This window comes from Mytilus edulis, chromosome 4 (assembly GCF_963676685.1).
Source record: "Mytilus edulis chromosome 4, xbMytEdul2.2, whole genome shotgun sequence".
Classification (NCBI taxonomy): domain Eukaryota; kingdom Metazoa; phylum Mollusca; class Bivalvia; order Mytilida; family Mytilidae; genus Mytilus; species Mytilus edulis.
The window spans coordinates 79,793,733-79,818,502 of NC_092347.1; the positions used below are offsets into that span (position 1 = coordinate 79,793,733).

The 24,770-nt window shown below is 31.4% G+C and overlaps 1 protein-coding gene across 1 annotated transcript; it reads left to right on the forward strand.

The window, feature by feature from the left end:
* The first annotated feature begins 997 nt into the window (after positions 1-997).
* On the forward strand, positions 998-21,337 carry LOC139520669 (sideroflexin-5-like). The gene is made up of 12 exons (XM_071313523.1): positions 998-1,210; positions 3,090-3,158; positions 3,615-3,716; positions 10,234-10,288; positions 11,313-11,338; positions 15,247-15,357; positions 16,093-16,158; positions 16,461-16,551; positions 17,585-17,700; positions 18,901-18,986; positions 19,508-19,625; positions 19,989-21,337. The coding sequence occupies exons 1-12, from the start codon at positions 1,097-1,099 to the stop codon at positions 20,064-20,066; spliced, it is 1,032 nt and encodes a 343-aa protein (XP_071169624.1). The 5' UTR covers positions 998-1,096; the 3' UTR covers positions 20,067-21,337.
* The last annotated feature ends 3,433 nt before the right edge of the window (positions 21,338-24,770 follow it).

The following is a 24,770-nucleotide window of genomic DNA, read 5'->3' on the forward strand; positions in this document are numbered from 1 at the left end:
CTAAAAAATCAATATGTAATTATATAAAAATTGAAAATGTACATCGACTGAGGTGAAGATCGTGGTAAAAACACATAGTTGGTCGTGTTTACAAGTGTGATACGGACGGACCAGTATTCTTTTTCATTTTCGAAAAACATCATAAAAGCTTTTACACCAACAAATTAAATCGTTATTGGCATGCGGCAAATATTTGGCGAAAGACTCACATCATCACAAAAGTGAAGAGAAAATGGGTTAGGATTCTGAATGATTGGAATATTTGTTTAATCAATTCAACATGAAATGTCGTGCAAATACATACGAAATAAGAATATTATATGACAGAGACATATGTATGGTAGACGTTTCCCTTTTCGGGGAAATCCAGAAATCGAGAAAGGGAAATCAAGAAATTGAGAAATCGGGAAATCGAGAAATAGAGAAAGCAAAAACGCAAAATCGAGAAATAGAGAAAGCAAAAACGCAAAATCGAGAATTCATTTCTCGTTTTAGCGTTTTCGTGTTTCCTCTTTCGTGTTTTGGCGTTTTTGTTTTCTTGATTTCTCGATTTCCCGATTTCCCGATTTTCTCAATTTCTTGATTTCTCGAATTCCCAATTTCGCGTTTGCAAAATGAACGGAGAATTCACGAAAACGCGAAAAGGCGAAATAAATGGCCGCATCCGGCCACCATACATATATTTATTTATTTATTTGGTTGATATATATTCTTAAACTATATAGTCAAAACAGTATAAAACCGCCAATCCAATATGTTACGTGATGATAATCATGATGATTTTTGTCTTTGAGACGACCCATCCATTTTACCTGTAAACTGTAGGTGTCATTAGTCGGTGTCGAGAGATGTTGAAAAGGTTTACTATAAAGGACTTTAAAGGTGGGGGAAATTCAATTAATAATTTCAAAATTAAAATCGTCTCGTTTTTATTGTCATAGATTCATAGGTATCATGACCAAAGAGAAATAACTCTTTATTTTCAAAATCCGGAAATAAGTCCGTCTTTTAATGAATTATAATCTTTTGTGTATTTCCGCCACGAACCAATGCGAGCTGAAAATTGTGAACGTGACTGAAGGTTGAATTCTTGAACATGGGACAGAATACCTCGACTATTACACAGACTTACGAAGTTGCACCCGGCACTCTGTCTAGATCCAAAGTTCCATATCCACCATTCGAGCTTGGAAAACCTCGGTTTGATCAGGTTTGCACATATTATGTAAAAAAATATAGACTAGAGTACTACTGTAGTACTGGATATTATAGTCCTATATAATGCATATAAAACTGAGTGTAACACAAATATTTTGTAGGTACTGACACTACATATCAGATTCACACATAAACATCAGTTTTGATCATGGGCACATGTGTCAATGATTTAAAGAATACATTCATATCCCCCTGCTTGAGTCATCTAAAATTTATATTTTGCACTTGTGGATTCTATTTAAAGCTTACCACTTGAGTTTTAAGATTTATGTTGCATATTTTACTGTTGTGTAATGTTTGTTTGCAATTATTGTCACCCTTCTTAGTTAAGGTTTGAAACCACATCTTCAATCTTCAATCTTTGTCGTAATGACAGGGTAATCTCTCTTGTAAATTATCCTCTCTTGTAAAATTAACATCTGGATACATATATAAATTTCAGGTCAAGTTTGTTCAAAGCTATTTATAGATCTATCACACATTGTCAAAGTTCAGTGTTTATTATCATGTATAAACAAAAACCATTTGATAAGTCAAACAATAATTTTCACTGGCAACAAAACTTGTTTGATTTATCAATATTAAACATGAATGATATTTTTTATATTATTCACAAATCTAAGGTTATTGTACCAGGTCATGCAGGTTGAGTGCTTGTTGAAGTTAGGAGCTAAGTGTTTTGCAATTTAAACTTGGTTTTCCTAAACATAGCTACATGTAGTTATATATATGTAAACAGATATTTGCAACAGTCAAATCAAGTTTTATGAAGGCCAAGCATTTAACAATGTTTAACATTGTTTAATATATTCCAATTTAGTAAATATTTTGTGTAAAAAATTCATAAATCAAATTTCTGAAAAAATGACATCTAAACAATACAAATAAATGTATGTCATTATGTGAAGCAATAGGTACATGAGGTCAAACATAATTGATGTATTTATACTTTTTTGTACACTTCTGAATGGTTTTAGTATTGACCATGTAGACAAAAAGAAGATATAGGGACAAAATGTGACTTTTTTGTTTATGATTTGAGAAATTGCATACATTGTTCAGGTACGAAAATACTAAAAGTTTTAAATGATGGCTTTCCTAGTCACTGACTGGTAGAATGTTGAATCTAAGTAAACCCTTCAAAATATTTGTAAACGTCCATGACGTCCAATGAAAAGGATCGTTCCAAACAAATTGCATTAAAACTGACTATTCATTCACTATTGTAACATGATTGTTGAATTAATAGATGTATAAGAACTGGAAGATGTGGTATGAGTGCCAATGAGACAACTCTCAATCCAAATAACAATTTATAAAAGTAAACCATTATCATGATTATAGGTCAATGTATGGCCTTCATAGTCTGAATGACTTTCTGCTTGAATTTTAATTTGAACTATTATAAACAGCATTTCTGTAAATGCATCATTTATACTACACTGGTCTGCTGTGACATGTATGTAACATCAATAAATCAAAAATCAAATAGTAAGAGCTATACCATCCATAAAAACAAAAGGACAAAACTTATGTTCATCATGTTAAAAGCTTTACAATATTAGGTCATCAACACTTTGATTTGGTAATTGCAGTTACTTAATGGAAATGTATTTTAATGCACTATAAGTTTTATTATTTGATGAAGGCTATCTAATTGTACCTATGTGAACAGTTAACTGTTGACTGTTGTTCTCCTTTTAGTCCTTTTTTTTTTAGATGGTAGTCTAGCTGACAATTATAGCATTCATTGTCATATAATCTACATATGTTTATATTCCATTAAGTTTCATATCAGGCTACAAGGATCGATGTAACAGCTCAGTCTCCCAAGCATATTTATGTTGATGAAGTATCTTTTTATATTTCAGAGTACATACCTTGGTCGCTTGACTCACATATTAGATACAACAGACCCAAAGCTTTTGCTTACTCCAAATGTAAGACTTAGATAAGAACATATTTATTCTTTTGTGTAGCAAATTTGCTTTCAAGTCCTTTTCACATCCTTTAGAATGAGTTTATGCAAGCATATCATGTGAATTACTTCTAAAAATTAAATATTTGTATTAAAACATATTGTATTTATATTGTATATTAATGATGTAATTTTTATTAATTTTTAAAAGCAAAAACTACATGCTACTGTAAATTGAATAAATTTTGCTTTTTTTTACTGTAAAACTTACCACAGTACTATAGCTAGTCCTCATGGTAAGATTTGGAAAAAAATAAAACTTCCTTTTTTTAATTTCGATAGAATTTTTGTCTGCTGCATTTCAATAATGTCACATTTTATCCATTTTTGACCATGCACACACAATAATTTCTTACATTACATTATTCCAGTGGTAATTATAATGATTAGTAAATAAATATACATGTACTATTTTCAGGAGAAGGTGGAATGTGCTGTAGAATTTCTAGAAGATTATAAAAATGGAACAGCTCCTAAATATTCAGATGAGCAGTTGTGGCAGTGGCAGAGAATTAAAAATGTAAGATACAATGGAGTACAATATGTTGGTCATTTGGTAACACACTTATTTTTAGCTCACCTGGCCCACAGGGCCAAGTGAGCTTTTCTCAACACTTGGCGTCCGGCGTCTGGCGTCCAGTGTCGTCCTGCGTTGTCTACAGTTATCGTTAACTTTTACAAAAATCTTCTCCTTTGAAACTACTGGGCCAAATTAATCCAAACTTTATTAAATTGGTAATTTTAAGGAAATTTTGCGCCGTTTTCTGTTATTATCTTGAATATTATTTTAGATAGAGATAAACTGTAAACAGCAATAATGTACAGCAAAATAAGACCTAAAAATAAGTCAACATGACCAAAATGGTCAATTGACCCCCTAAGGAGTTATTGTCCTTTATAGTCAATTTTTAACAATTTTCATAAAATTTGTAAATTTTTACTAACATTTTTAAAGGCAGTGCTTTAAGGCCTGACTTTCAAGTCATGAGGTTCATCTTTTCATACGCAATCTATGCAGGGGGTCTTTTGGCCAGAAATAGATCCGGAAATGTTCGAATTTCTCCTCTTCTTTTTATGGTATGATATGGTTTTTGTTTCTTTCATTTACATTGGGGACTAAAGAAACGATCAGTGTGTATTGTTCGTTTTATAGAACTTGTTATTAATGTGTATTTTGCATTATAAGCAGTCAACCTGACTACAAACTATCATTATTTGTATTCCGTGTGGAAAGAGGTCTGGTCAATTTCGAGTGTTATCTGACATCTAAAGATTTTTTAATTAGTTCAGACGTTGATATAACAATGAAAAGTCGACTGAACATGATTAATATTGCATCTTCTATAATTCAAAGCGGAATTCGGTTTATAAACGAGAAACCGTAAAGCGTTTTCAATTTCGGTATTAGTTATGTATGTTGTCTACGTATTATCCTGGTTCCCGGTACTACGTTCCGGGTATTAGCTATTTGATATATCTGATGTGTAACATTACGATCAGGTACCAGCCAATCTACGTGTGTATGTGTACATGATTTCCCGCCAAAATGACCGACTTACAGCTATGGAAAAATAGTCCATAAACGCTCCGTATAATGATATGCAAATTCATAATTAATCGTAACTTTTTTTATCTTTATATAATAAATATAACAAAATGGATTCCACAAAATTGAAAATAGCATTATTTTACGAGGATTTCTAATATTTTTTTCACTTCCGGGCGCAGTAATACGTATGTTTTGAAGAAGCTCGAAGAAATTGACAAAGTGAATTGAGAAGGAAACGGATAGATATACGTCCTTGCTATCAGGTAAAACAATTTAAATGTACAGAAAAAACACATTTACTTCACACAAATAGTACAGGCTTAAGCATTTTATTGTCTTATACTCGACTGTAGTCTAGTGTTTAAACGACGGCGGTGACCTACAAGGTACGGGTCATACTGGGTCAAGTCTAAATATGTAAACATATCCACGTGCTATTAGGTAGAAAGCATCGTAATGCAATATCTACAATTTTTTCCTCCTTTATACATCGTTTAACCAGATATATTTCTCTTTCAAATACACTTAAACACGGGTTGTATGTACGTATCTTTTCTAGTGTTTTCTTGTCCTTATTAAAGTTCATTTGTTGATGTTTAAATATTTTTGAACGACTGAACACAGGAGTGAATGAATGCAACAATTATATATACTGAAGACTTGGGCTGTACAATGATAGTGTACGTATATCATACTGATAATTATTCTAGCAGTAATTATGTTAATTTAGGATGTAATGACAGGAATTCATGAGCTATGCCTCAGGCTTTCTGAAAAAATATCAATGACAATGTAAACAGGAACAAGCATTGACACGAATGATGCTCTCTTCTATGTTATAGTTATTTAGGTATGTGTGTTGCACAAGTTTCAAAAAAACTTAAGTTTATATAAAACTTTTTTTCAGGGCACAAACCCACTTAAAAGAGACTTGTCTACTGCCATACCCATCCTATTTTCATGCACCATTTGCAAGCAAGAGACTGAATGGTTTGCAAAATTAAAAATCAGGACGGTGTCCAATTAAACCAAAAGAACTAAACTGGATGAATATTGTAGGAGAAATCTAGAGGAAAGTTTTGATTTGTGAAATTGGTTTTCCTGAAAAGTCATTCATCCTAGCCTGCAGAAAGGAACTATAACTGTCCACCACCAACTGACGAGCTAATGTTGAGCTTCACATATGGAATTACTCAAATACCATCATTGTCTATGTTTTCAGCACAGATTTCACAAGTTATGACACAGTTGTGCTTTTTTTTTTATACCTGTTAAAGAGTTGTATACTAAATTTTATTTTTTTATCAATAAATATATCTTGTGTCATTTAAGAACTTGTATTTTGCCAAAAGATGCATACTAGTGAATGAAAGTGGGGCAGTTCATTTTGCTTTGGTATATAGAATTGAATTACAATTGTTCATGTTATTGGAATGCATATAAAAATAAGGAGATGTGGTACAATGTATATACATGATATTTAGTGAGTTTATCAAGCAAAAGTGAATAAGAAATAGGTATAAGCAGTTACAGGTACTACTGTACAATCTCAAACAATGAGAAAAACTCATACCGTAAAGAGAATTTCATATTTACAAGTAAGTTTTGTTTTTGCGTTGAATAATTTTCTTCTATTGTTTTAATTGCAAATATGGGAAGTGGTTAAAATGCTAATGAGACAGCTGTTATGGCCACAGAGCCTTAATTGAAAACTTCTTTTTCATTCATACCGGTAGATTTTGCCTGGAGTTAGAAACATATCTGCCAACTTTTCAAAATGCACATGGGGGTTTTACGTGAAAGATGGTTTATATAGTCATACAAAACCTTCAAGGGGGCCTTCAAATGGAAGCAGGACAAGTCGCCCCACTGGCTAATCGCCCACTTTTAAAAAAACCGCCACAAACTTTATCAAATCGCCCCACATGTGAAATTGGTTAAATCATGTTAAATATTACTCCTGCCAACCCGCCCTACTTATAAAAAAACGGTAATATTTAGATTAATATATATATATATAATTAAAAATAAAAACTCGCACCACTTTGATGAAAACTAATCTACACAGAATACAAACAAACCGAAAATTTATTTAATTACTATTATTGATATACTGAAATTATAATTCTAAAAAAAAAATGTATTGTTGAAGAATAACTAAGTTTTGAAGCTTAGTTATTTGCATAACAATTGAAAAGAAACCTGTTAATTGTATCATAATGCAATATAAGGAATTTAACTTATATTCAACGGGACAACATCTTTTTCCATAAGTGGGGAGAGTTGGCATTACTAAATTCATCCTGGTTAATAATATATTTATCTAGATTTCACCGATTTCCATTAGGTGGGACCAGTTAGCAGGAGTAATATTAACGGAATTTAACTTATATACAACGGGATAACATCTTTTTACATGAGTGGGGCGAGTTGGCATTAGTAAATTCTTCCTGGTTAATAATATATTTATCTAGATATTATCGTTTTCTATTAGGTGGGGCAAGTTGGCAGGAGTAATATTAAGGGATATAACACATTTCACAAGTGGGGCGATTTGGTTATCCAGGTTGAAGCAGTTTTTTTTTAAAGTGGGGCGAGTTAGTGAAAAAGTGGGGCTATTTGCTAATGGGGCGATTTGTCATGGATTCCCTTCAAATATATTCTAATGTGGTTTTTGGCTTCGTCGTGCATAAACAAGCTCATTGCCATTGTTGAATTAATTGTTTTCTTTAAAATAGTCGACAAAATTGCTCTTACAAAATTTCCATTTGGGAGCCTCGAGCTCAATGGGGGAAATACTCTGCAAATACTGACAGTTGGCAGGTATGGTCATCAAAAAAGTTGATGTGTTACTATGTACATTTACCATTATGTTACTTGATGTTCTTGCTATACACACAGTACAGAGACTAGTCAATCTTTGTGAACTATTTTTTATGGGAGTCATAGAATATGCGTATACAATCAATAATTAAAAATAGTCTATTTATATTGAAAAGGAAAAGTTCTTATATGTCTAAAGAAGAGGGACGAAAGACACCAAAGGGACAGTCAAACTCATAAATTTAAAGCAAACTGACAAGGCCATGGCTAAAAATGCATTTCATGGCGAGGCACAGAAAATATACTGTAAACAGTAGACTATAGATATAGGTGAACTAGGTACAAAAGAACTCTAAATCTTAAATTCTACAAACCACCTCTGTTCTATGGAAGATAATGATATAACTGGACTAGAAATACACACAACCTGTAATTAACTGCCTTTACAGCGCTTTCGCGCTTTGATTTACTGAAACTACTGGGCCAAGTTCATTATAGATAGAGATAATTATAAGCATCAAGAATGTTCAGTAAAGTAAGATGTACAAACACATCATCATCACCAAAACACAATTTTGTCATGAATCCATCTTCTTCCTTTGTTTAATATTCACATAGACCAAGGTGAGCTACACAGGCTTTTTAGAGCCTCTAGTTTTTTTGTTTTCAAAAAATTTATTGTTTTCAGTACTGCATTGATTTTTAAACATTGATATACATGATCTTTCTACAGTTAAAATCCTGAATTCAAGTCAGTAAATAAATCACTTCTTCAAAGCATGATATATTTGTGCAATAGAAGTAGTGGGGATATCCCTATTTGCCTTGATGAAATGTGCATGAAACATTAGCTGGTTAATAAAACTTTTACAGTATAAACTGAATATAAGATATGTGTACTCTTCTTCTGGGAGAGGATATGGGATTTTTGTTATACAGATATGTAAATTTATATACAAGTATTACTGTTAAAAATTGATATTTGAAGTCTAAGGGGACTTTAGGTTTTGACTCCATCGTCTGTCTGTCCATCAGTCAGTCAGGCAAATCAGTTTTCCATTTTTATGCCCCATTTTTGAGCAAAATATTTTCTGGTCTGTGCTTCTGTCCATTCATTCTTTTTTTTTGTTCGTCCGCCTGTTCCGCTTTAGGTTAAAGTTTTTGGTCGAGGTATATTTTGATGAAGTTGAAGTCCAATCAACTTGAAACTTAGTAAACATGTTCCCTATGATATGATCTTTCTAATTTTAATGCCAAAATTGAGATTTTATCCCATTTTTACTGTTCACTGAACATAGAAAATTATAGTGTGGATAGGGCATCCGTGTACTTGGGACACATTCTTGTTTTCTTCATGCTTGAAGATATTGATTTGATGTTTGGTTTTTATACGACCCCCAAAAAAATTTGGGATTGTATAATGGTATGATGTCGTCTCCTGCGTCGTCGTCGTCCGAAGAAACATTGGTTTCCAGATAATAACTTTAGTTTAAGTAATAACTTGTGTAGAAGTATTTAAATTGCTCTGAAATTATACCACAATGTTTAAAACCACAAGAAGAAGGTTTGGATTCATTTCAGGGGTTATGGGGCCAAAGTTTAGGATTTAAGGGCCAAAAAGGGGTCAAAACAAGCATTTTTCTAGTTTCAAGACAATAACTTAAATGTGTAATTGTAATTGTGTAATTGTATGGATCTCTCTGAAATTGTACCACAATGTACCAAATAACAAAGGGGAGGCTGGGATTAAGTTTTGGGTTAATTGACCAAAATATGTAGGAATTAGGGGCCAAAAAAGGGCCAAAAAGAAGCATGTTCCTAGTTTCCAAACAATCATGACAATAACTGGTGTTTAAGTGTATGGATCTCTCTGAAATTGTACTACAAGGTTCAATACTGCAATGGAACGCATGGGATTGAGTTTAAGGGTTATTGCTACAAGGGGGTTTCAAAACAAAAAGTTGGGGGGGGGGGGGGGGGGTTACCATTTTTTGAAGGGCTTCTTTTTTTTCAAATTTTTCAAATTTCGAATTTTGAAAAGTTTCAAGAAGAAATCTTCAATTCCACAGTATTGTGCAATAGATTTGTTAGATCTTTGACCACATTAATTTTGTGACAAAAACCTATATTATGTCAAAAATTTGATTACAATCCAAATTCAGACAGAATCAAGCTTGAATATTGTGACCCAATTTGCCCCAACTGTTCAGGGTTCAACCACTGGGGTGGTATAATGCTACGCCCTGTGGAGCACCTGCTTTGTTTAATCATGACAAGTTACAGATCAAATTCAAAGTTTGTTCCTTTTTGACAATTTGTGCAGAGTTATGGTCCTTTGACTTAGAAAATTCACTAAAATAATCAGTTTTCTGCACTTTTTATGTCATCCCTGAAGATATTGCTTCGATAATTATTAGTATATAGTCTACAGTTCCAATTTGCTTGATGATTTTTACTTAATATTTGTTATATATCATGTATATAGTTTACACCATTACAACTTATAGCTCAAGTTCAAATTTTGTTCCAATAAAAATAATTTTTAACTGGTAGGGGACTATCCCACTATGTATTGCCATGCAATACTCACAGAATGTTTGTTTATCCATATTTCCCTTAATACATTTGTGATAATTTTCAGTAATATAATCGTTATCTGTTTCAGTCATTCTTTCATCCAGACACAGGAGAAAAAATATATGCACCATTTAGAATGGCAGGTAAATATAGTTTTAAAACTTTAGATGTTGACAGTTATAATGGAAATACATGTAGCTTTACCTAAAACTATGCATATATATAGAATTTTGTTATTGACATTGGCATTAGTATATTCATGTTTATTTAAACATTGTTATAAAAAAGAACTCATCAGTTATAACCTTGCAAAGGAGGGACTCTCTTTCTGAATGCATAATTATTAAACTGTGTAAAAAGGGAGATGAGGGAAGACTTCATTGAGACAGCATTCAAACAACGTAGTCAAAAGATATCTAGAGGGCATCAGCCTTTCACAATGGACAAACACAAACAAACAAAAAGATATCTAGAGGGCATCAATGGACAAACACAGACAAACAAAAAGAGAAGAAATCAGTGACAAAATTGTATGGTTTCTGTATATTATTACAAAAGTTCACAGTTAAGTTATCTTGGTAGATTGTATCTGGCCTGAATGGGGTATAACAGATACACTTAAGCATCCATTAAATAAAGATGAGGGTATGTAGGTATAATAGCCTAGAGATAACTATCTATTAGAGTAGAATGATCTAGATGTTAGAAACTAAGGTCACTGTAAGGAAGTTGTATATTAAAAAAATCAAAACATCCAGTTTCAGTTATACTGGTACCAAAGTTTCAGTTATACTGGTACCAACATCTGAGAAATGTAATATGATACTGTAAACTGTTTTTATTATTGCAATAAAATGAAACTGGGTTATAATCGCAATTATTTAAAGTTGATTTTGAAATTTTTTATATGAATTAAACAGGATTTTCTCAATATCACAAAAAGTAAAATCGCATTTTGCTCTAAAATGACAAAATCGCAATAATTTCTAGATTTTCGATAGTTTTACAATATTTTGGGATTTTGCTACTCATTTGATGTAAAAAAGGTCTTTAATTACATGCACTGTATTGAATATTATAGATTTGATTTAATTTTAAAATATGTCATATATTTATCATGTTTATTTTGTTATTTTAAAATTTGTCTTTATTTTTTTTGTGCTTCAGGTTTTGTTCCATTTGGATCACCAATTGTAAGTTATAATCCTAACATTTGGATCACCAATTGTAAGTTATAATTCTAACATTTGGATCACCAATTGTAAGTTATAATCCTAACATTTGGATCACCAATTGTAAGTTATAATTCTAACATTTGGATCACCAATTGTAAGTTATAATCCTAACAATCACCAAATGTAAGTTATAATCCTAACATTTGGATCACCAAAATGTAAGTTATAATCCTAACATTTGAATAAAACATTCATATTATGCATGGCTCTGATTGATGCCAGGATAACATATGTTAAAAATATGAAGTTGGGTACATACTAAGTTCTTTACAATCTTTAGATAGGTCTGAACTATATTGTTGCTGATGGTTATTGATAGGTTGGTGAAATATAACAAAATGTTTGATAGTAAACTTCAGAAACATGGAACTGTTACAACCACCAAATTTAAAGAGTGAAAACAACAAAACACAAACAGTAAAAGTTCAAAGAAAGGAAAATAGTAGCTTGTATTCCAACTTTAAAAGACTGTATTTTAAGTATCATGGAAATACATAGTTTGTAAGGATTCAGATCATGACAGGACAGTGTGAAGTCTGGCTAAGGCCGTGTTCACATTGACCTAAACTCGGTGTTGTGTTAGTGTAACTCACACGTAAACTAAACAAAATTGCGTTCCCATTGATAAAACTTAATGTTTACATGTAGTTTAAATCATGTTTTATCTACACACAGTCGATAGTCAGTGTAGGCCTTGTGTAGGTTAAGTGTACACAAAACTAGGCATTTAGGACATTAGTTTTACCGTGTATATATTTAAGGAGGAAACTATTTTTGAGTAAAATTGATATTTTTGATAATTATTAGTATAGTTCTTTACAGAAATTGTTGTCTAAATTTTACAGATTTTTTTTGTTAAAAACAAATTCGCGTACTTTATTAACTCCTGATTAAGACTCAAAGCAGCATCATTGCCGAACCCATAAGGCAGGAACCAATTGATTTTCGGGAAGGGGGGCTATTATAGTTGAGTATAAAACATAAAGGCATGGGGGGGGGGGGGGGGCTATTATAGTCGAGTATAAAACATAAAGGCATGGGGTGGGGCTATTATAGTTGAGTATAAAACATAAAGGCAAGGGGGTGGGGGTGAGGTATGGATTTTGTTTTGGAAACAAAAAATGTTTCCAGTTTTTGGCCCTGAAAAAAAATTTGTTTGTTTCACCCTCAGCTGCCACTTTATATATATAATGCTAAAATTGATTTCGACTTGTCACCAAAATTTGTCCTGGAAAAATCAATAGCCCACGCCCCTCTACCCCCCCCTTTTCCCTCCCTAAAAAATGAAGTAAATAGTTGCTGCCTAATTCATTTGAAAAGGTCTTCCCGAATCGACTTGACGTACATAGAAATATTTGCCACTGGTCTTTACTCAAACAACGATTCACGCATAAATGCATGACTAAAAAAAGTGTGGGGTAAATGATATGTTTGTCTAGTATCTCAAATCCGTTAAATAACACTTAAAATAAATTTAAAAAAACGTGACCCTATTCTTTTACCAAATACTCCTTGGAGAAGAAATACCATTTGAAACAAACAGAAAAGATAAAAATTTAGAGATCCCTAATAACTCAATCCTTTTTTTCGGCTGTAAGCACGCTGCTGCAGCTAACGTTTTCTACTGCGTAATCGAGACATCTCTAGTATATTCAAACTACTGCAAATTATAAAAATGGCTTTCATAAAGTAGTAACCACTTAACTTAAAAAGGGGGAGGGTTATTTTTTTTTTATCTGAGTAAGATTTTTTTTTCGCGCGTACGTTTTTATTCCTTTTTTTTCGATGCTGGTGATCAAATACATTTTTTTTCAATATTTAACACTATAATGTATGGGGAAACTCTTTGATTCAGAATATTTCTTTTATCATCTGTATAATCATTTTTTTTTTAATCAAATTGGGGATCGGAATATTTCCATTCCCACCCCATCCACCCTTTTGAAGTCAAATGGTTGTTCCCTTACCGCTAGAAAAATTGTTCCAAAATTTTGAATTCAGTTCTACGTAATGAACATTTAAATGACACATAGTTTACAAGTGAGAACAAATCTTATGTACAGGTAGCTAAACAATGTGTATAGATGTGAACAAATGTAATGTGAAACCAGTGCACACTTCACTAAACTAATTGTAAACATGTTTACTCTACACGGCGTTTGGTGTGAACACGGCCTAAGATGTTTATATGTTAACATTATCATGTATACCCATTTGATATAATGAACTATTTTCTAAGTATGTATTATGAGTCTGCACTGGATTTGAAATTGTATATGTTCTGAAACCAAAACAATTGCAGTGTTCTCCCCAGGCCGTTTTAGCGTCGCGGTACAGCGACGCTATATTTTCTTCCTGTGATGCTATAAAAATTTCCGCGATGCTATAATTATTTTCTTGATGTTATTTTCTCGTTTCAATATGGCAAAGCCATGTCCTAAATTTGGAACTTTTATCTAATTACCGCTTATGATCATAAAAAATATATCACCTTTAATTGTAATCCCTTCAAGATGGACAATAGCAGTGTAGAGGCAATATAAAGTGATCAAATATGTGTTAATTGCCCTTTGGGTGATAACTGTTTGGATACGAATACCCCAAACTGTCACTTGTGACATGATTAATACCACGTGGTCTTCTATCGCAAATTTCTACAAGGAGAAAATGTAATCTGAAAATCAGAAAAATAATCGAAATGTATGTTTGCAAATGGAAATTCAAAGAAACAAACATTTTTCTCTTTTAAAAAGAGGTTGAGTCGTATTTTTATGACTCTTTCTGTTCCTATTACTTTTTGTAAATCGAGAGTCCAAATTTTGATTTTGAGCTAAATAAGTTTTGTAATTTCCCTTAGAATATGATCATAATTGGCTTTAGTTTATGTTGCATCCATTTAATGCATTAAAAACGTCATATTCATTCCCAATCTCTTGTCAAACATTGTTTATTTTCGTAATTTTCATAGACTTCGGTGGCCATTGAATATTTTAGTGTAAACTACTGATCGGAACTGGACTAGATATGACATAAATCCGCATTTTATGATAATAACTACATATGCACAAATGTCACAGAAAACAATGATACCTAAAGAGAAAACTAAGCATTAACAGACTATTTGTTAGATAACTTTGTTAAAAATATATATCATTTTGATAAAAAGAAACAACTGCTGACTGGGACTAATTCATTGAGTACCATGAACCAATATATTTCATAGACATGATATAAAAAAAACTTTTTTGATTTAAATCTTATTGCAATATGATACTTTGAATTCTCTTCTCTTTTTTTTTATAAGAGGCTGAGCCAGTGTTTTTTCCTACATATTTAGTGCAATTGTATCTTTACAGGTTGCACTATAATAAACCATTCATTCATTCATTTAGCTGGGTAGGTAGGATAACTGGAACCACACATATATTTTCATTTGGCCCAAGAGGAAAAAAATAATTCTGGTACTATATAAAATGAATATAGAAAACATAAACTGAAAATACTGTTATCATGGTTATAGTTAAATTGTATTCACAGTTAATATGAATTCAACAATATAGACACAAAGAATAGGATGGAATAGAATATTTTATTCACCAAATGAGGGCCTATAGCATACAATCAATATAATACATTTTGTAATAAACAATAACGTATATAACGTAAAGGAAATAAAGCATTGCCACGACGCGACAAATTACATTGAAAACAAATACCGTTTATTTTTTACGCCAAATGTGATGCTATCCAAAATTTCTTGGGAGAACACTGAATTGAGTAAATATGTTATATTTTAATAGCAGGTAATAGGTTCGTCATGCCATAAAGGAAGACTAATCTGTAAATATTTTGTATTTTGATTACAGGTAATAGGTCTGTTATGGCCTAACCCCAGTTTTGCAGCCACCATATTTTGGCAGTGGTTGAATCAGACACATAATGCTTGTTTTAATTATTCCCACAGAAATGCTTCAAAGGTAAAGTATGATGGTGTCAATATTCTCCAACATCACACCTATGTTCCTGTCTTATCAATATAAATCACCTATAAAACCAGGTTTAGTCTACCATTTTCTACATAAGGAAATACATGTACCTATGTTCCTGTCTTATTGATATAATTTGCCTGGCATTTCAATACTGCATAATTTGTGTCTGGTATAAAGATTATAACGAATGAAGTCCATTGGGATTTATATTTTAACTTGGATTGAGAGTAAAAGTTACCAATATTAAAAAGGACAGGGATGAAAACAGTTACAGGTACAATGCAGAGCCTGTAACAATGAAGTCAAACCAATACCATATGTTAGTTGCTAGCTATATAGTTAGCTCTAAAAGGTCCATGGGATAGCAAATTGTGAAATAAATCCAATCAGAAAATAAACAGCCTCATTAACATTAAGTCAAAATCAATTATGACAACCAAAACCTGCCACCACATTTCAGTGCTTTCTACACAATATAAGGTATTGTAAAGGTCTAGACCTTGCAAAGATGCTCCATTATGATTTTCAAAGAATATGTTTTTTGCAAGCGTTTCCAATCACCATCATAATTTTTCTTTTGTCACCAACTTTACCAAAAACATATTTCCAACTTAACATAATGTCATTTAAGCTCTGGTGGGTAGTTGTCTCATTGTCATGCATTAAAGCACACATTTTTTTAACAAATATGAACAAGTAAACCTTTGTTTTTTTACATTACAGCACACCCCTTTTAACAAATATGTAGAGGGATATGCTGGGGCTGTAACCAGTGCTGTTACTATTGCTGTAAGTATAGTACATATTTTATGGTTTGTTTATTTATTTATTAAAGGAGGTTTCATAGTCACATTTTATTTTACTTCCCTTGATATTTTATTGCCTTAAACATAGGCTCCTTGATGTTTTATTGCCTTAAACATAGGCAGTGCATTTAAAACATTGTAAAACAATTCATATAGTTCTGCTTTTATTGTCTTTAAACTTTTCTTTTTAAATCTTCACCTCACAAATCACAAATTGTAAATGAATTCAAGTCTTGGTAAATTGTAATTTTCTTTCATACTGATAATATTTTTTGTTTTTTTTAGGTTAGTCTTCAGGCACTAATAAAGAGAGCTCATGTGTTTAGTCCAACAACCAAAATGTTAATACAGAGATTTATACCCTTTCCAGCTGTGGGTAGGTGACAGGGTTTAATATAACAACATAAGTCACTTAAGTCTTGAATCCACTATTTCATGCTTTTTTTATTATTTTGTTTACGAGAAGTTTCCCGATTGATTTGATCTTTATTTAGGAAAGTATATACGGAGTCTTAAAAGCAGACATTTTATATAGCTTTATAGAGTTAAGATATTAAAATAAAACAATGTCTATGATTTGTAGCATGAAATATTTGCCACTGAACATTAAGCAACCAACAATCAATCAATATATGATTTGTCTATTAGATATATAGAGTCAAAATTATGTGTCAAGGTAGGGTGACATGCCTAAACTAGCATTTTAAAAATCTGGCTCAGCATGTTTGTGTTGTACAAAGCAGGGTAATTACTCATCTTATATTAATATGTTCTCAACCTGAATATGTATTTTTAAAATGTGTGTTAAACAGCCATCCTCATTTCTTCAAAGAGTTGTCTCCCATTTTTGTAAGAGTTATTGTGATTGAACATGTTTTCTATGTAGTTGTTTTGATAAAACATTCTAGTTTTGGTAAACATTTAAAAAAAAAATAGGTAATCAAACATTCACCACAATTTTGATTATCATAATGATGTTTTACGTGCTGAATAGTAGTTATATTACTGCTTAAAATGGGTGATATCAGTTTGGAATACATGGACAATTATATTCAACCCAAACAGGTTATACAATTTTTAAAATTTGAAGTATTGTTTCATTAACACATAACTGTGACATAAATTTTAAGCATTTCTTTGCTTTAAAAAATTACTAAAAAAAACAAAGGTATATTTTAAAAAATTAATTTCTCTGTAAGGTCTGTGTTTTATAGCTTTTATATTCCATACATCATGAAAGTATCTTAGAATAATGAGGTGTCAAGAAAGTTTCCTCTTTTTTTTTTAATATTTGGACAACAGTCAAGATATTCCTCTTAGTGAGTAAAAATGATCTCATTCCTAAATAAATTTCTACAATATTTCAGCTGTTTTGAGTATAACACTTATGCAAAAAATATTTTTTACAGCATCAGCAAACATATGTAATGTAGTATTAATGAGAAAAAATGAATTAGAAGATGGAATTGAAGTTTTAGATGACCAGAATAATGTTGTTGGTACTTCAAAAATTGCTGCTAAAAGGGTATGTAGTCCTTATGTGTTATATTACAGTATATCTAGTTATATTTAGTTTGAGTTTGTTAATGGTTTAGACCTTAAAGGCAAAGGCACTTGTCTCAGAACTTTTTTTATTGGCCCGCAATGAAGTTGTCGGTGCCATATAGTTTTACCCTTGTCCGTAATTCCAAAATTTCGTAATTCCGTCATTTCAAAATTCCATAATTCTGTCATTCCAAAATTCCGTAATTCTGTCATTCCGTCATTCAACAACAAACCATTATACAGAGTTTTTTCTAAACGCCTTCAGATATTGGGCTGTTTTTTGGTATGTTAGTTAACCATGATTGGTTACAGACCAAGTTAAAGTTTCGTTCCACTTTGCTAATTTTTGCCGAAATTACGGGCTTTGGACTTTGATAAATTGTTAAAATCACAGTTATACCAAGTTTTTTTCTAAACGCCTTCAGATATTCGGCTGATTTTTGGTATGTGAGTTAACCAAGATGAGTTACAGATCAAGTTTAAGTTTTGTTCCGCTCCACTAATTTATGCCAACATTACAACTTTGAAAGGGTTTACAACTTTGAAAATTGTTGAAAATCACAGTTATGCAGACTTTTTTGCTATACACCTCCAGATTTTGAGCTGATTTATGATATGTGAGACTACCATGCATCACGTTTGTGTCCACATGTGTTCTAGAAATTGCAGATTTTTCAACTTGTTGAGACAGGGCCATTTGTGTTGTCTTGTTCCTATATACCTTAATATAACATGTTATATTTAGGTATATAGGATTTTTTTTCTGAGACAAGTGCCTGTGTTTAAATTTTTCACTTTTTATATTAACAGCTGTGTGCATTGAATTTAAAGGGAAAGTAAAATGTTTGCTTAAGGGAAATTTCACAGTAATAAGTTTATCGTGACTCTAGCAAAAAAATATATGTGCATCATGTCTGCTCTATTGAGAATTTTGTGCTAAAAAAGATAAAGGATAATTATTTGTAGCTAAACTTAAAGAGAATTTCCAAATATTTTGATAATTTTGTTGAAGGAAATATTAGATTAACTATACCTCCTCTTATATATAAGTAGACTGTATATTGTGATAGCATTTACTGTCCATCTATCATGTCTATTCTTCTTGATTGATTTTTTTTTTTGGCTCTCCATTTGGAACATTGGTTCTTGTTGTTAATAATATTGATTATTTAATTTTCAGGCTTTAACAGAAACAGCTATTACAAGAGTAGTTTTGCCAATCCCAATCCTTATTTTTCCTCCAATAATTATGTCAGTTTTAGAAAGGTAAGAGTCTCTTTCTTATGATATAAACTTATGAATCTTATTTTCGCTCACCATGCATCAAAAGCTTAAGAATGTTAGACATCAGAATGCAAACCTGTGTTGGTGTCATCACAATCCAACTATATTTTTTTGTAGAAAGCTCTTTATTTTTTAAGGTAGTAAATCTGGATAAACCTTACACATATAGTGCCTTATTATTTGAAGTTTCTGTGTGTCTTATATTATCCTTTGTTGATGAAATCAATTTCATGGTTCAATGAAAACAAAAAAAACTGTATAGTTTTTATATCAGCTATATTTAGATTATAGAATCATTGCAAGGTATTCTTGTCAATCTAACAGAATTCATTTGAATTTACCTCATTATCATGATCATGATCATCCTTTTATTCCTTTTTTTAAGATTGCCATATTTTGTATAAAAATTCCTTAGGTCAAGTGATTTTTTTTAAGGTAGTGCAATATTACCAAATTTTTAAATTTTTATATAAAATTGAAATATTTTTTGTTTATGATTTCAGAAGTAAATATCTTACGTATAATCGTGGAATGCGTATTTTCTGGCATTCTATAGTTGTTACAGCCTGTTTTGCTATTGCTCTTCCCCATGCAATAGCATTATTTCCACAGAATTCACAGGTAGGTATTTAATATTTTACTATAATTAGAGAGCATTGTGAGGTACTACCACATGAAAATGCTAACATTAGAGTAAACAGACAAATATCATCAAACAAACAAAACTTCATTTGGTATAATCTGGTACAATTTCATATATTATTTTATTCTATCTATTTCTGAATACTTACTGTTGGAAAGTTGTCTACAAAAAGAACTTTACAACTTTCTGTTATCCTTTACAACTTTCTGTTATCCTGTACAACTTTCTGTTATCCAGTTTGCCTTATGTTTTCCTTCTTTTGTAACCCATAATACAAAACAAGTGTTAACCTAATCACTAAATTTGGACCCTAATTTGTAAATTGCTTATCTCTATTTTAGATAAATGTCAATGAATTAGAAGAAGAATTTAAAGACAAAACAGACCAAACTGTACTGTACTACAATAAAGGCCTATAGTATTGTAATAGTGATATTTGTGACTGGTTTTATACTTGTTTATAATATACAGATGTATTTTTAATAAATGGAATTGAAGAAACGGTTGCACAAATTATGAACTTGATTTCAGGAAGGAATGATATGTCATGTTTTGTCTTTCCTTGCACAAGGGGAAGTGAATATTTATATCATCAGTGCACTGTGTTGATTTGAAAGTCAGTTCCATAGAATTTTGTCATGTTAGACATTGATGATATATTTTTTCCTCAGTGATTAGATCACTTTAAGCTAACATTTCAAAAAGACCCTTGAAACTATAAGCTTATTCAGGGAACCCATTCACTGACATAAGTGATATTAAACACAAAACTAATATGTTATTTATATAAGTTAAAACTATAAAGGTCGTAGTTCTTTTTTAAAGTGATTTATATGTACTTTGCAGTGCTTTTTAATAGTCTTGGTAAAATTTTAGAAAAATCTTATCTTTGAATGAATGTCACCAATTTAAAACAATCTAGAGACCATTTATTATTAACTGAATATATAAAATAAAAAAGTAGAAGAGAAAACCCCATATTGGTCAATACTTTTTTAAAGCATATTATTTAAAAAAAATCAAAAGATTGTTGCCATAATTTTTATATTTATCAAATGTTTATTTATAAATTTAAATATATTTAAAGCACATATTAAATTTCCTTTTACATTTTCTATTATTTTAATGTTTTTTAAATTCTTCATTGAAAAGAATAGATTTATAAAAATCATATTAATAATTTAAGATTGCATTAGGGAACATTTAAAGATATGTTTTTTTTAGTGACAGCTAATGTGACTTAACCATACTGAGTGATTCCCTTGTGTTGTTTAATAGCTGTACAAGCAACATATACCCATGATTAAGTTATTTATACATTAAAGGTTTAAAATACATGGTATATGATTAATGCTTTGTTATTTACTCCTCCAAATAAGTATTATTTACTGCATTGAACTAAATGATCTATTGCAACAGATTTTTTTTGTAAAAAAGAGTAAGAGGTGTCTTTTTTTGCATCAAATCAAATATTAAGATTAGGTTAAATCTTTAGTCAAAGAATTGTAATAGCAAGTTTGCAGTCACATTCAGAACAAAAATTAAGTTTCCTAAAATTGTTAAAAATTTTGTCTGTTTTAAGATAATCACATTATGCATAATCATTGGTTTATGATTTGTTGTACATGTGTAACCACTTATTATGTACTAATTATCATTTGTTTTGATATACATAATACAAAAGCTGTAATATTAATGTTTCTTGATTACTTAGAATAAGGAAATCTATTTTCCTTATAGTGCTTTAGATTTCATAGTTACAGCTAAATGACATGAGTGTGTAGGTAAAGGTAATATCTTTGGTAAATATGCCTGGAAAGTGAACCATGAAATCATTATAAGGTTGGGAACACTACCCTCCTTTAAAAGTACACTAGTCCAGCATATAACCAATCTGTCTGCCGGTAGGACAAGACTGCTCTTAAAGGAGGGTAGTATACCTAACCTAACAATGATTTCACGTTTCAGCTAGCAAGCAACGTAGCCAAAGATGTCACCTTTATCTACACACTCTGGTAAATTTGTAAGGTGATTGAATATCTATGACTGCATATCTGATTTGGCCTTCCAACTGTTTTGTTTCTAGTGCAAGTGACTAGTCTTGTGTAGACAAAAGGCACGTCTAGTGTACTATATTATAAGTCTTGTTTTTTTAATTATGCCCCATTTATGGACATTATGTTTTCTGGTCTGTCCGTCCATTCGTCCTGCTTCAGGTTAAAGTTTTTGGAAAATGACACTTTCAGCGGCATGTTTCCACTAATACTATTGACCTGAACTTCCATTACATTTCTCTGCCTACCGCGCTTGGTTTCATATTTACTTTCCATTACATTTCTCCGCCTACCGCTCTTGGTTTTGCATTTACTATTTTACATACAAACTGGAATCTGCTTGTATTATCATTGTGTAGTAATCAACCGGGAACCAGTTTACATACTTTATTTACAGAATAAAACATTTTGACCTGTTCATATGTTTATTGTTACCACAATGGTATTTTGAGCTTTCCCTTTGTTATATTTTTCATATGTATTCAAGCTTTCGCTTTTATCTACGTAATAAACAAATAGATCTGTTTTGACATGGCTCTGGACTTTTCACACACCAATGATCAGCAATCGCTAGACAAAATAGTTCTCCTAAACAATGTCAGCCTTTCTTACCATTTCATGAGTTTGAATATTGTACGGTGTTTTACTTGGTGGAATGTCAATTAGGTTGGTCCCCTCCGTAAAACATTCAGTATGCCTTCGGAATATACAAATATTATTATTGTCAAGAATTTCAATAACGGCCGGGAAACAGACTAAATGTCAATACACTCACAGGTAGAGTTATTCTTCACTTGCCTTTCCACAATAACTTTTCCGTGGTATTCTTTGAATTTCTCGGCAGTTCTGGTTCTCTTTGAACATGCTTTTTTGAGGAATTCGTCTGGTTCAATAGCGTGAATCAGCCCCTCAACTACTTTTTACATAAATACTAACTTTGGCTTCAACGTCTTGTTCGTCCTTGTCTGGAGATCTTGTTGTAGTTCCACTTTGGCAAGCATTTTGGAGACATATCCACCCTCTCTTGACTTGTAATCTCTGGTGATAAATTTTGCCGCTTGTCATGTATCCTTTCAAGCTTGTTTATTTTACCGGGCAGGAGTCGCATACTATGGCTCCATATTAAATTATGAGATCCATTCCTAAAGGCCTGGTTCATTGTTCTAATCTGGCACAAATTTCAATAACTGGAATGCCACCCAAGTTGAATATATGGTGACCCACTATAACAGCATAATTACTTGGAATTGTGTTTAATACCATGATGGTTAAATGGCATAAACTTAAATGGAGACAGAAATTTGACATGCAAGATAAAAATCAAAGGAGTATCCCCATTTGTCTAATCTTCAAGGTGAAATAAAACTAGTATAACAATATTATGCTAGTGTATAAATCTACAGAAATAGAATTTGCTTCAAGCAACAGAACTAACTATGTCACTGGTAACTTATTTAATGAGGATGTGGGTAATTAGTTCTATAACATAATTATGACCTCGGGAGCATTATTTACTATTTCTATTTACTGTTCTGATAAAAAAAATTACTATAAATGTGCCACACTTCGCATTAAAAAAAAATTGAAAATATCAGTATAAAGCCGTTAAAAATTGAATAAGAATGCGAAGTCATATGTTATAGGACTAGTGGGGTATAAAAGCTTGTTACAACAGGCTCTTCATAATCATTTGGTTTGAAAAGGATACTAGTAGTCTGTATTCTTGATTTAGAAAAATGTAATTGCAAGAAAAAAATTACACATTACTTAGAATACTTTAAATTAGATCATTCAGCTGGTAGTCTTTATTTAGTATGTAAAAAAGAACACAGTAGTCATCGGATACTGTGGAATTTGTACAAAAAAACAACAGCCAATAGTCATTGGATACTGTAGATCATTCAGGTAGTCTTGACCTATTTATTTGTACAAAAAAAACAGCCAGTAGTCATTGGATACTGTAGATCATTCAGGTAGTCTTGACTCTTGACCTATTCATTTGTACTAAAAAAACCAGTCAATTGTCATCTTCCCTTCACACACACACATATACGAATATCAATTATATGCTTACGAGACATGTTGCAATGTTAAACTTGTTACGGTATGTGAAAATCAAGGTCTCAGTTTAATAATGTTTTTAGATCTGCAGTAAGGTACTTTCGGTTTGCCGATAGTTTGAAATTTAACAACACTAATTTTTCAGGAAAACTTTCGTCAAACTTTTCCTGGCTTTTATAGCAGCGAAGTATTTTATAATTGCCCTGGATATTGATAATGTTAATGTCGGAGGATTTTCGTGTTTGTAATCGCACAGCCATAATGTCTACTATTAAAACAAGGAATAAAGCAGACACAGGACATCCTTGATGAATTCCCTCCAGAGTTCCAGAACATCTTATAAAATTCTAAAGTCAAACCGTCTAGACAAGGTTATTTATTTAGCTTTATAATGTTAATAACAATAGTACATTCATCTATAGTAACCTCCCCATCTATATGTACGTCCTTTTCAATAATAGTATCAAATACATATCTATGTAGCTAATTTTTTATCTGGACATGTATTTCACTAGTATGTTCACGTTATTGAAGGTCTTCAGATTTTCTTAAGATAATAGGAATAGATTTTATGTTATATCATAAAATTTAAATAGATTTTGACACAGATACAATATTCTTTAAAGATACTGAAAAAGAAATCTGCACTTTAAAAACTTATATTAGTTCTTGTCAACTGTAACTATACCTCCAAAACATGCATAGAAAATTTCAAAATGAAATAAATACTTCTTTTAGAACCCAATCAAGAAATTCAGGGTTTACATCGGATGAGTAAAGTGTTTGGTTCAAACAAACGACTGAAAAGCAGTCCCTAAAGTTGTTAACCTTACACAGTTAGCAGTTACATTTCCTGCAAGTAAAGAAATGGAAATAGCTTCAACAAATGCTTACATACATTTAATAGTTACAGATAATAGCACATAGAAAATTAAACATTGATTTTGATTTAAAGAATTCTGGTTTAACACAAAAGCAGAAGCAAAAATATATTTACAATTTGAATGC